Below are 14,667 nucleotides of genomic sequence, written 5' to 3'. Positions count from 1 at the left end.
CAGGTTTGCTGGCTAGGAGCAATAGGCTACACCACAGAGCTTAGTTGTGTAGCAGCTATGCCATCTAGGTTTGTCTAAGTACACTATGATAGTCACGCAGCAAAAAAATTGCCTAATGGAACACAGCCCTGCCATTGAGCAGCACTTGACTGTACTACAGGAATCCTGCTTTTAGAATGTAACCTTTTGAGAAGAGATGCTGGTTCAACATGAAGTGATATGCTCATCTTCTACTTTAGGAGTTATTAATACCAAGTTACACAGCTCATGGGCAGCCTACCCCCCCTTGTTTGGAAGTAAAGATTTACTGGAGCACAGCCATCTAACCTGTTTACATAGTACCTATGGCTGCTTTGATGCAACAACGGCAAGGCTAAGAGACTGCAGGAGAGAACATGTGGCTCCACAAAGCCACTAATCCCTACAGAAAAAGGTTTTCTGATTTGTGCTCTAATTTTTTTTTTGAGACCTAATTTTTAGTTCTATAAAACTCTAACTAGAACACAGACTTTAACTGAAAATTTAAAACAACCTAGCTTTTGGGTTTTCCAGGTTAATTCCTACCCCTAACAGGTAGTACAGACTGACCCAAATTAAACACATGCTGGTTTGGTTATCCCTGAAAGAAATATGAATTTAAACAGATATAAAGGATCACAGCCTTGTTCACGGATTTGCTTGACCTTCCTGATAATATTGACAGGAAAAGCTAAGGTTTTTCTCATGTTTGACCAATATGAAAACATACAAATGGACACTCATCTCCAAAACTACAAGACAATAAACAATATAGAATAAGCAATACTCTCCCCATTACAAAGAATATTAGAGAAAAAAATACCACAAACCTTGTGTGTTCTTGAAGGACATAATGGCTTGTCTGTAGGGGTTTGGCGCATCTGAGGCATCTGTCAGATTGGCCAACACCAGCAGAAGCAGGAGACTCTGGTTGGCCAGAGGGGAAGAAAGCTCTGGAGAGGCAGTCGCTTTGCTGCCCACACCACCTAGCGTGAAGACAGTCCAGAGTCCTGCTGGGGAAGAAAACACCCTGTTAGGATGTGCCACCACCAATGAGATGAATGTATTTCTGTACAGTATTCTGTGTAATATAATACAGTATAATACAACATGGTAATGAGCAGTTCCAAAGTGTAGAACAAGAATCATGTCGATACATTTCACAAGGCCAGAAAATCCTCGTTGCTATAAAAACTGGACAAAGATTGACTGTATTTAAAACAAAATAGAGAAATAGAGATTTTTATGATTAGGTAACCTAAATTTTTTTAAAAAGCAAATGAAATTTAGTAGAAAAATTTGCTAAAAAAAAAATTAATTAATGCAAGCCGGGTGCAGTGGCTCACACCTACAATCCCAGCACTTTGAGAGGTTGAGGCAGGTGGACCAAGAGGTCAGGACTTCAAGACCAGCTTGGCCAATATGGTGAAACCCAATCTCTACTAAAAATACAAAAATTAGCTGGGTGTGATAGCAGGTGCCTGTAGTCCCAGCTACTTGGGAGGCTGAGGCAAAAGAATAGCTTGAACCTGGGAGGCAGAGGTTGCAGTGAGTTGAGATCATGCCACTGCACTCCAGCCTGGGCAACAGAGCAAGACTCCATTTCAAAAAAAAAAAAAAATAAAAAAAATAAATGCATTATGATCGAGAGGCTTTGTTTCTAAAATACAAGAATTGTTCACCATTTTAAAAGTATTATTTCTATTTTTTAAGATAAAAAATATGGTCACTCAAGAGTTTCCACATTTTCATAAATATATTTAAATATATATATATATATATTAAACTTAAAATTGGTTTCTGATTTAAAGAAAAATTCTTACAAACCAGAACGGGAAGGAAACCTCTAGCCAGAAATTCATAGTGGTCAAACATTGCAAGTATTCGCATTAATATCATCAACATCAGCATGGTACTACTGATGTCCAAGCAAAAACATTAAGGCAAAAGAAAAGAAGACCAAAAAAATTTTAGAGAAAAAATTTCATTATTTGCAAGCAATATTCTGGTCCACTTAGAAATGTACTGTCCAGGCTGGGCGCGGTGGCTCACGCCACCGGTAATCCCAAAACTTTGGGAGGCCTGACCAACATGGAGAAACCCCGTCTCTAGTAAAAGTACAAAAAAATTAGCCGGGCGTGATGACATGCGCCTGTAATCCCAGCTACTCGGGAGGCTGAGGCAGGAGAATTGCTTGAATCCGGGAGGCGGAGTTTGCGGTGAGCCGAGATCGCGCCATTGCACTCCAGCCTGGGCAACAAGAGCAAAACTTCATCTCAAAAAAAAAAAAAAAAAAAAATGCACTGTCTAGTACAGTCGCCACTAGCCACTTGTGGTTACTGAGCATTTAAAGTGAGACTACTGCAGCTCAAATCACATTGTGCTATAAGTATAAAATATACATGAAATTTTAAAGACTTAATACCAAAAAAAAGAACGTAAATTATCTCATTAATATTTTATGCTAAGTACATGTTGAAATATTTTAGATACACTGAGTTAAAGTATTAAAATAACTTTCACCTGTTTCTTTTTACTTTTTGAACATGACCACTAGAAAATTTAAAATTACATATGTGGCTTCTATTATATTTCTATTGGACGGAGTTACTTGTTCTAGAATATAAAAGACAGTCACCTGATACTCCATTACTGACACACTATTAGAACTAATAGAAGATTTTGGTGCAGTACTATGGCTATATGGTCAATACCAACAACAATAAAAATCAAAAGCTTGATACACAATCAATAAATAATTAGAAAATATATTTACTTCCAATCAAAATAGCAACAAATCCAATGAAATATTCAGGAATAAACCTAAAATAGAGAAGACCTTCAGGCTGATGACCATAGAATTTGAAGACCATATGAGATCTGAATTAATGTAAAGGCATAACATGTTTCTGGACAAAAAGAGTCAATACTATAAAATGTCAAATCTAGGTCAGGTGTAGTGGCTTATGCCTGTAATCTCAGCACTTTGGGAGGCTAAGGCAGATGGATCAACTGAAGTCAGGAGTTCGAGACCAGCATGGACAACATAGTGAAACCCCATCTCTACTAAAAATACAAAAATTTAGCCAGGTGTGGTGGTACATGCCTGTACTCCCAGCTACTTGGGAGGCTGAGGCGGGAGAATCTCTTGAACCTGGGAGGCGGAGGTTGCAGTGAGCTGAGATCATGCCACTGCACTCCAGCCTGGGTGACAGAGTGAGACTCTGTCTCAAAAATAAAAAGTCAAATGTCTCTCAGTAAATCTAAAATTCAGTATAATAACCATCAAAATACCAACAAGACTTTACGTGATATTTTGCAATAGTGTAAATAAAACATTTCTACATGAAAAAATACATAAGAAAACAATTCTGAGACTGACCTGGGGAAGTATACATCCATTCACATAGTAAAATTTGTATAAAGCTATAGTCATGTAAAAGTGTGATTTAGCAGCAGAGAAGAAAAATAGGTCAACAGAAGAGAAATTAGGTCAGAACAGAGCTACATGTATTTTATCATTAAGATTATGATAAAGGTAGTGTGCCAGATCAGTAAGAAAAGGATAAAATTCTGTTAAGTGTTCTTGGGACAATAAAATTTTCTTAGTATTCAATTATAGAAATATGTGTATAAACCTTGAATCAGGGAAGCCCTTTTCTTATGCAAGAAACAACATTCAAGAATACATGAAGAATACTCATTTGACCATTTAAAAATTAAATACTTTTACATGATAAAATACATCACAAAGACAAGTGACATATGTATAACAAAAGGATTTTTTAAAAAATCTACAAATCAGTATTAAAAAAAAAAAAAAAGTAATCCAAAATTAAAATGGGCAACAAAGGAAGCTGAGGCAGGAGAACTTGAGCCCAGGAGTTGAAGACCAGCCTGGGCAACACAGTGAGACCTTGTCTCTACAAATAATAATAATTTAAAAAGAAATAGCTGGGCATGGTGGTGCATGCCTGTAGTCCCAGCTATTCACAAGGCTGAGGCAGGAGGATCAGTTGAGCCCAGGAGGTTGAGGCTACAGTAAGCTGTGACTGTGCCACTGAACTCCAATCTGGGCAACAGAATAAGCCCCTATCTCAAATACATATATATTTTTTAAATGGGCAACAAAAGTACAAACAATAAAAATAATTTTTAAAAATGTGATGAGATGACCCATAAGACTAGAAAATTTTTAAAAGACTGATAATACTCAGTTGTATCAGTAAAGGTATAGGAAATTACCAACACTAAGAGATCCAAGTGGTAGAGGACTTTTTAAAGCATATTTGGCAGTTTTCATTGAAAATAAAATGCACATACTCATGAACCTAGCAATTCTTTTTTTTTTTTTCCTATACCAGGGAATACTTGAATAGGCACACAAAAGAGCATGTATAGGAATGTTTAATATTGTTTATAATGGTCCAATAATGTAAACAACATACAAATGCTCCCCAGTAACAATGGTAAAATGAGCTATGGTTAAACTATGCCATGGAATACAATATAAATATGTAGATGTCTATGTACCAACAAGGAAATACCGTTAAGTGAAAAAAACAAGTTGCAGAAAAACTAATGTAACAATTTTAAAAATCACTTACCAAACCATATATGTATCCATATGTACATGCATATATAAACATATTTTTAAAAAACAAGAAGCACGAAGTATACATCACACTGGAAACAGAGATTATCTCTAGAGGATGAAGTGGGATTGCATGAAATTCAAGGAAGACTTTTGTTTTACTTGTATAGTTTAATTTTTCCCCAGTAATAATATATTTATTTCTTTAAAAATAAATGTAAAAGAACAAAATTAAAATAACAGAACAATATAGATCCCATTAGTATGAGGAATATAGGAAAACCTTATCAGAAATCACTAAGTGAAAAACGCCATTCACAAACTACATATATATAAATATATATGTATATATATGCATGCTCCATTTGTTTTAAGAACTTGCAAATATACATATCTATGCACGTAAGTCCATCTACAGGTCACTGGTAGGGTCCACTGTAGACAGTGGTCATTTGTCATGGAGCAGAGTGGGAGTGAAGGTGGCTTGAGAAGAGTCTCAGACTTTGTTCAGTGTAGTATTACTCTATTGCTTGACTCTTCTATAACATAGATGTATTCAAGCATAACAAGCAATTAAAAATAATAAGGAAGGGAAGGAGGAAAATCCCTGGTCACCAACTCCCCCAAAAATATGATGCAAATACTTTGGAACTAGGGATACAGCCCGGTAATTTTTACTTTAACAACAAAACAGAAAAACTCCTGATAATTTTGGAGGGAAAAATCATCAACGTGTTAGCTCTGATTATATCGAGGACCATGACAATGGATGTGATATTTTTTAATCTTTGCATATACATATTTTTATTATTTATTATAATTGGTAGGTGTCCTTTTTACACAAATTCTTATTAAATGAATTAAGTGCTTCTGTAAATAAATTATAAACAATATATAACAAAATAAGAAACTGATACATTTTGTTTCTCCTGAACTAACACAGGCAGATACTTTTTATTTCTGCTTTACATTGTAAATAGTTCAGTGTGAACATCTGTTCATTTCTAATATTTTGTACTTTTTATTGAACACACAAAATAAAGTACCTTATAAATAGCATAACAATATGTAATTTCTTACATAATTGTGAGCCTACAAATATCAAGCTTTTTTAATGATTACTGAAATTGATTTACTACTAACTTTTAAGGAGGTGTTATGGGGGAAAGCGGGAAATAGTCCTCATCCCCAAATTTCGAGGTTCCCAAAGAAGAACATACTGGGAACCTCAAATTGCACATCTGGTATAAATTTTCAGTATAGGTATAAGCAAACTCAAGGATCAGCAAGAAAAGGTTTTTTGTTTTGTTCTTTAATACAGGAAGGATTTTAAGATTACTGAGGAACACAGGAAAGTTTCTGTTAAATAATGTGCTCCTTCCTTTTCATAAGGAAAATCTGAATTAAAATTGTCAGTAATTGGTAACTATATACCAAAATTTAAATTTATTCAAAACAATCCTCATGACATAGTTGAAGAACTTGAGACATTTAATAAGAAAATCAAAATTATTAAGAAGGTACAGCCAGTAGCCAAGTATTAATTATTTGCTTTGAGATTGATTTGTGTTGTTTATTTGTATCATTTTAAAACATTTAAAGCCATTTTCTTCCACTCAGAGTATGCTCCATGACAGTCAGCTCCCATATCCATCACTTTGTGTTCCAGGATTCAGAAAAATGGGAAACACAATTACAAAGTTCAATCTGCAACAAAAATAATCACAACACGCTCCCCAAGGTCAAATAGAAGTGTTTTTTGGATCCTCTTCACAGCTGCTCATCTTCATTGCTAGTGGAAATGAGTTGACTACTACTGAACAAATTGCACATACAAAATTCTGATTCCCTTTCAACACAGATTCACTCTCCTTTCTTCAAGATTTTCCAAGAGAGCTGAGAAGCTGCTTCTAATTTCAGATAAACGAACATTTTATTGGGAAGCTTCTCCATCTTTCCCTGAATCCACCAACACAGACAGACAGACAGACAGACACACACACACAAACACACACACACACACACACACACACACACACACACACACACAGCCTTCCTTCCTTTTTCTGGTAAACAGTACTGCAGGGAGAGATGAAGCAGCCTGTCACTGCCTACATTACAGTTTAAACTGGCCCATAATACTGGACAAAGATTCTTCCAAGAGTTCATTTCTCTTTGCTGGTCCAAGCCTCTGATCTATGTATGACCCAAGAATCTTAGTGGAATTCCATTTTCCTGTTGGAAAAAAAAAAAAAAAAACCTCTCCACCAGAAAAATAAGGAAAGTTACAATATATTTCCTTGTGTTCCAAAAACCAAATTTAGGACGGTTCCCAAAGTTCCTTAATTGTATCCCTTGGGTCTTCCAAACGAACTCTTGAAATCCATCTAACTAAAACTAAAAAATACTAAATACTAAAATTAACTAAAAGAACAAATCTGGTGTTGACAAGTGTTTTGTCTTATTACTATACTTTAGGTTCTGGGATACATGTACAGAACACGCAGGTCACCCATCAACCCATCATCTACATTAGGTATTTCTCCTCATTCTATCCCTCCCCTTGCCCCCCACCCCATGACAGGCCCCAGCGTGTGATGTTCCCCTCCCTGTATCCATGTGTTCTCATTGTTCAGCTCCCACTTATGAGTGAGATCATGCGGTGTTTGGTTTTCTGTTCCAGTGTTAATCTGCTGAGAATGATGGTTTCCAGCTTCATCCATGTCCCTGCAAAGGACATGAACTCATCCTTTTTTATGGCTGCATAGTATTCCATGGTGTATATGTTTATCCAGTCTATCACTGATGGGCATTTGTGTGGGTTCCACGTCTTTTCTATGTGAATAGTGCTGCAATAAACAAACGTGTGCATGTGTCTTTATAGCAGAATGATTTATAATCCTTTGGGTATATGCCCAGTAATGGGATTGCTGGGTCAAATGGTACTTCTGATTCTAGATCCTTGAGGAATCACCACACTGTCTTCCACAATGGCTGAACTAAATTACACTCCCATCAACAGTATAAAAGTGTTCCTATTTCTCTATATCCACTCCAGCATCTGTTGTTTCCTGACTTTTTAATGATCACCATTCTAACTGGCATGAGATGGTATCTCACTGTGGTTTTGATTTGCATTTCTCTAACAACCAGTGATGATGAGCTTTCATATGTTTGTTGGCTGCGTAAATATCTTCTTTTGAGAAGTGTCTGTTCATATCCTTCACCCATTTTTTGATGGGGTTGTTTGCTTTTTTTCTTGAAAATTTGTTTAAGTTCTTGTAGATTCTGGATATTAGCCCTCTATCAGACAGACGGATTGCAAAAATTTTCTCCCATTCTGTAGGTTGCCTGTTCACTTTGATGACAGTTTCTTTTGCTGTGCAGAAGCTCTTTAGTGTAATTAGATCCCGTTTGTCAATTTTGGCTTTTGTTGTCATCGCTTTTGGTGTTTTAGTCATGGAGTCTTTGTCCATGCCTATGTCCTGAATGGTACTGCCCAGGTTTTCCTCCAGAGTTTTTATGATTTTAGAACTTACGTTTAAGTCTTTAATCCATCTTGAGTTAATTTTTGTATAAAGTCTAAGGAAGGGGTCGAGTTTCAGTTTTCTGCATATGGCTAGCCAGTTTTCCCAACACCACTGATTAAATAGGGAATCCTTTCCCCATTGCTTGTTTGTGTCAGGTTTGTCAAAGATCAGATGGTTGTAGATACATGGTGTTATTTCTGAGGCCTCTGTTCTGTTCCATTGGTCTATATATCTGTCTTGGTACCAGTACCATGGTGTTTTGGTTACTGTAGTCTTATTGTATAGTTTGAAGTCAGGTAGCATGATGCCTCCAACTTTGTTCTTTTTGCTTAGGATTGTCTTGGCTATACAGGCTCTTTTTTGGTTCCATATGAAATTTAAAGTAGGTTTTTCTAATTCTGTAAAGAAAGTCAATGGTAGCTTGATGGGGATGGCATCGAATCCATAAATTACTTTGGGCAGTACGGCCATTTTCACAATATTGATTCTTTCTATCCATGAGCATGGAATGTTTCTCCATTTGTTTGTTAGAGTGTTGGAGAGAAGGTTCTGGAGTGCTGGAATTATTTCACCTGACTGAACACATTCACTTTATAATAATTACTTGAGCCACATGCTAATTATGCACTTTTCTGTAAGTTACACTTAAAAAGTTTACCATGAAGAACAAGAAGAGCACAGTATGTATCCCTCTGTGTAGATCGATGACGATAATGATGGTGACGGGTATATAGTATGCTCACAGTGCTTATGTTTATATGCTGGGTGATTTTTTTCCTCATCAAAATACTTTGATTTCTAAAATGAACATACAGCAAAAGAAACAATAAAATTTAAATAGAAAAAAATTAATAGCACAGCCTTAGAACAACAATGTTTCCTAAAAGAAACAGTGTTGGTGTAATCAGAAAAAAAAATCATACTTGCTGTTGCATCTTTATTAAAGGGCATAATCCTCAAGTATCACTTCTTCTATGTAATCAACATATATATTAAGAAAACGCAGTCTCCAACACCTATTTTTGCCAGCCTAAAAATGAATGTAAACCAGTAACATACACAACCTTGAACGACAGCCAATCATGTTATAATGCTAGGAAAGGAGAAAAAAGGGTCACTAATAGTTTCACCTTTTTACATGTGTTTACACTTAAAGCACTCTTGAAATATCTGGTGACTGCTAGTTCCTAAAACAGTTTTGAGTCAAACTCAATTTTCCTAACACAAAACAACATGATAGTACTAACCCATCCTGTCTCCCAAAAGGAATGCTTTGACCATCTCAAGAAAGAAAAAAAACACAGGGGGAACAAAGGAAAAATGTTTTTTAAAATTCATAGCACAGTAAAACATTTTATCCTCCTTTGTAGTTTCAAATTTGTCAGAAGTGGCTGGGCATGGTGGCTCATGCTTGTAATCCCAGCACCTTGGGAGGCCAAGGCAGGTAGATTACCTGAGGTCAGGAGTTCAGGACCGGCCTGGCCAACATGGTGAAACCCCGTCTCTACTAAAAAATACAAAAATTAACCAGGCCTGGTGGCGAGTGCCTGTAATCCCAGCTACTCAGGAGGGTGAGACAGGAGAACTGCTTGAACCTGGGAGGCAAAGGTTGCAGTAAGCTGAGACTGCACCATTGCATTCCACCCTGGGTGACAAGTACGAAACTCCGTCTCCAAAAAAAAAAAAAACACTCTGTCAGAATCTCTCTGACTTATAATCTGGCATAATATATGCCATATGAAAGTTTTTTTAAAAGTTTAATTCCTTGAAGAATAGAAAACAGAACTGTTTCCGAAAAGTTGAAAAAATCCACTGAAATATTTAAGTAATTACGAAGATCGACTCCTGTTTACATGTTTTCAAAAATGAACAACCCTGAAAGGTACTAGAATTCAGCTGTCTCAGTAAAACTCCTGGTTCACGTATCCCTACAATAAACATATATGAGAAACTTAGATGAGCCAGGTAATATTTTAAAATGTAAAGCATAAAAGGAAACAAAATAAATGTAAAAGTCTTGTGCCCTCAGAGATAAATCCTATCTCACCCACATATGCAAAAACAATAAACAAATTAACTATGATCCATGAAACAGGAAAGGGTGCTACCAGCTTGGAGGGACAGACAACCCTTCCTTTAAACAAGTCCATGTCTGGTTCCCAGAAACTTTGTTCCATATGTCCCGTTGTCATCCCCTAAAGCAGGGTTTCCCAAAACGGTACATGGATCAATGATGACAGTGTAAGCAGAGGAAAACTTAAAAAAAATCTTTAATAGTTATGTATATTAGACATATATATAACCAGCATATCCATCTCAGAAGGGTCAAGGACTTCACCATATAGTAAAAGAATAAAGTAAATAATAAGCTTACAATTTTGAAAAAGTAAGTCATTCTAAAGTGAACTAAGTAAACTGGAATTCAAGTTGTACTCATATAAGACAAAATCATGGCAGTGGCATGGATGTGGCTGAAGTTTTGGAAATATTACCCTTTAGGAAAACAGACAAGTCTCTAAGCATCTGACAGTGTATACCACCACCAGAGACTACTTCTTCAAACAAAACAAGACCTGTTCCTAAAACGGTTCCTCTACGATATACAGACTTTAACCTTGCAACACCCTGTCCACCCTCCACTACTACACAGCCCTGGCATGCATACCCATCTTTCCTGCTAAACTGTGGGTTCCCTGAGAGAGGGCCTTCCCTCCTTCACCAGGGTTTGATTCCTTTGTACTCCTAGGATCTAGCACAATCTTTCGTATTACATTAAATAGGAAAACAATGAGAATTTTTAAAATTTTGCATTTTTACAGATTGATTTTTTACATCTTATGTAAAAATATTCATATGATCCAGGCGTGGTGGCTCATGCCTGTAATCCCAGCACTTTGGGAGGCTGAGGTGGGCGGATCACGAGGTCAGGAGATCAACACCATCCTGGCTAACATGGTGAAATCCCGTCTCTACTGAAAATACGAAAAATTAGCTGGGTGTGGTGGTGGGCACCTGTAGTCCCAGCGACTCGGGAGGTTGAGGCAGGAGAATGGTGTATACCTGGGAGGTGGAACTTGCAGTGAGCTGAGATTGTGCCACTGCACTCCAGCCTGGACGACAGAGCGAGACTCCATCTCAAGAAAAAAAAAAAATCTATATTTTATATACATATAAAATATATATTTATATATAAAATTTGTAATTTCCAAATTCATTCTTTTTGGTTACTATATTGTTAAAGTTAAGAAGTTTATTCTTTATGTTTTTGAGTGTATCAAGATATATATTGTAGACTGTTTCTGATAAAATCTCTTACATAATTCTGGCTTCAGTCTTGATTTTTATGTGGAGAAAGAATTTCATATGAATATACATATAAAATATATATTATATATTTATATATTGAGCATGATATATAAAGTATATATTTATATGTAAAATGTATATATAAATATATATGTATATAATATATACATATATTTATATATTTAATATACACACATTTATATATTTTATATATTATTTATATATAATATAATGTATATATTATACAAATAGATGTATATTAAATATATATTTATACATATATAAAAATATAAAATATATACTTTATATATCATGCTCAATATATAAATATATATTTATATATAAACATAGATATATATACATATAAAATATAGATTATATATGTATATACATATATGTGTATATACATAAAATGTATACATTTTATATAAATAATGTATACATAAATGTATACATTTTATATCATGCTCTCTATATATTATATATTCATATGAAATTCTTTCTCCATATAAAAATCTAGATTGAAGCCTGAATTATGTATGAGACTTTATCAGAAACAATCTACTATATATATTTTGATATACTCAAAAACATAAAGAATAAACTTCTTAACTTTAACAATATAGTAACCAAAAAGAATGAATTTGGAAACTACAAATAAAAGTTTCTACATAGTAGGCTGGATGCCGTGGCTCACTCCTGTAATCCTAGCACTCTGGGAGGCTGAGGTGGGCAGGTTGCCTGAGCTCAGGAGTTTGAGACCAGCCTGGGCAACACAGTGAAACCTTGTCTCTACTAAAACACTAAAAATTAGCCAGGCATGGTGGTGCATGCCTGTAGTCCCAGCTACTTGGGAGGCTGAGACGGAAGAACTGCTTGAACCTGGGAAGCAGAAATTACACTGAGTTGATGTCTGTACCACTGCACTCAAGCCCAGACAATACAGCAAGACTCCATCTCCAAAAAAAACAAAACCAAAAAACAAAGTTTCTACATAGGAAAATCTTACGCTAATTGCTTATATTGCAAAAACTCAAGTGAACTTTAGTTCTACTTATGAAGGAGTAAATATAAACCAAATTACAGCAGATGTAATAAAGTACATTGTATAGATATATTCCTACCTCCAGTAAGTCATGTTTTCCATATAGGTCTCTGGCTGTTAGTTTTCTGGGAATTAAGGATTGGTTCTGTGCAAGATCATCATGGGCCAAAGGTAAAAGAATCCTTGGGTAACTACTACTCCCTGGTTGAAAGTAATATTCAAGGAAAGACAGAAAGAGTTTCTCCCCAAAACTCTATTTTGATTTCATTGATAATACCAAGAAGCAAGCCTGAGTTATGGAGCACAGTGTCTCAAAGCTTAAAGTTAGCAATAGCAAAGTCATCAACCTAAAGAGAGGAATAAGATGGGAGTTCAGGAAGCACTGTAAAACTAAAATCTTTGAAATAAAGGGACACATGTAAGTATTTGAAAAAGAAGATTTCAAATTAATGAATCAAGAGGTCTTCATTCTAATATGGGATATTCATTAGGAGGCTACCATGTATACATGTTAAATAAATGTGTATGCCTTTACTCCTCAAAAAGAATTAAGAAGGTTCCCGGGCCGGGTGTGGTGGCTCACACCTGTAATCCCAGCACTCTGGGAGGCCAAGGCAGGCAGATCACAAGGTCAGGAGATCGAGATCATCCCGGCTAACACAGTGAAACCCATTTCTATTAAAAATACAAAAAAATTAGCCAGGGGTGGTGGTGGGCGCCTATAGTCCCAGATACTCAGGAGGCTCCCAGATACTCAGGAGGCTGAGGCAGAAGAACTACGTGAACCCAGGAGGCGGAGCTTGCAGAGAGCCGAGATCACACCACTGCACTCCAGCCTGGGCAACAGAGCAAGACTCCGTCTCAAAAACAAACAAAAAAAAGGTTCCCAAGACATCAGTAATCCAAAAAAGAAAGTTACATGTAGTAAATGTGAAATATGCAAACAAGAGTGATAGGAATGATCTGAAAGTATTTATGAAATTGAAAAACTATCCCCAAAGCATTCAATTCATTTCAATAAGCAATTAATAGGCATACATTAACACTAGTAGTCTCCAAAGCAGGTGAGGAAAGAAAATATTAGAGCTTTGTTTTTCATCTCAGAAATATGCAGCAGCTAAGCTTCAGCAGTATGCACAATCCAGCCTGACACTGGCACCTGCACTCGGTCCATCTGTCAGGAAGTCACAGTCATGTGTGGTGCCCTAGGTATTCTGAGAGAAGAGTGCAGCCCTGCCATGCAACAGGAGTGACAGGCACCCTCTCCTTCCTTCTCTCTCGCAAAATGAGACACATGGTGGTTTAGTGCGCATAATCCTACCACCTAGGTTTAACTAAACTGATTCTCATAAAATTCCATTTAAAAATAATGGAATCATAAAACTATTTTAAAATTTGCGTGCAAAGAAATTCCAGATGAAAAGAAATCATTAATGATCTGAGTACAAGTCAATGACAATGACACAAAAAAAGCTCTGTTAGCCATTTTGTGACCTAAGAACAAAGACAATATTAATCAGATCTCTGAAGAAGACTGCTCTTCTATCCATTACCAAGACTCTCTGAGATACAGATTTACATCCACCATTATTAACAATGAACATAGCTCTAAATAGATACTGTTCCTTCCAACATTAAACAATGATATCATTAAGCCAACATGATTAGCAAAGCATTTTATAAAACTTATTCAGATGATCATTAATAGTTTTTCCAATATAAAAGATTTTCTTATTGTGAAAACACAATTTTTAAATGCTTCAAAATTTTTATTTAATCTTATCCTTGGAAAAATATCAATTTGTAGATGTCATAATTAATATAACTATGCATTATATAATTTCTAAATCAATTCACTTAAATCATGGTGCTGCTTCAAAAGGTTATATTGATGGGATGTATGATCCATAAAGTTTAAAGTCCACCATACTCAAGGAACTGTTGAAGGCAGGGGTGGGGGAACGAGTGAAAGAAGAGAAGTAAGGGGAAAGAAAAACAGCAGCTTCTGCTATTTAATGATGATCCACAAAAATTACTACATTAAAATCTCACTAGCATTTTTATTCACCCAATTTTACCCATAAAGAATTAAAGCTCAAAGCAGTTAAGTCCCTTACTGACATAACAGAATGCTACGCAGATGTGCATCCATGCTGTTCCAACTCTAAAACTGA

General features: G+C 35.8%; 1 protein-coding gene across 12 annotated transcripts in view; it reads right to left on the bottom strand.

Moving 5' to 3' along the window:
• DYM (dymeclin) overlaps positions 1 to 14,667 on the bottom strand; it is a 402,507-nt gene that overhangs the window by 233,446 nt on the left and 154,394 nt on the right. For 7 of the 12 annotated variants that reach the window (XM_077975471.1, XM_028837927.2, XM_015121924.3 and 4 more), the window contains one exon: positions 849 to 1,031. In XM_077975471.1, the coding sequence (XP_077831597.1) occupies positions 849 to 1,031 (183 nt within the window). The remainder of the gene's footprint in view (positions 1 to 848; positions 1,032 to 14,667) is intronic. The other 5 variants (XM_077975473.1, XM_015121927.3, XM_028837924.2 and 2 more) reach the window with 1 other exon arrangement.

This window comes from Macaca mulatta, chromosome 18 (genome assembly GCF_049350105.2).
Source record: "Macaca mulatta isolate MMU2019108-1 chromosome 18, T2T-MMU8v2.0, whole genome shotgun sequence".
NCBI lineage: Eukaryota > Metazoa > Chordata > Mammalia > Primates > Cercopithecidae > Macaca > Macaca mulatta.
This window is presented reverse-complemented; position numbering and strand designations above follow the sequence as displayed.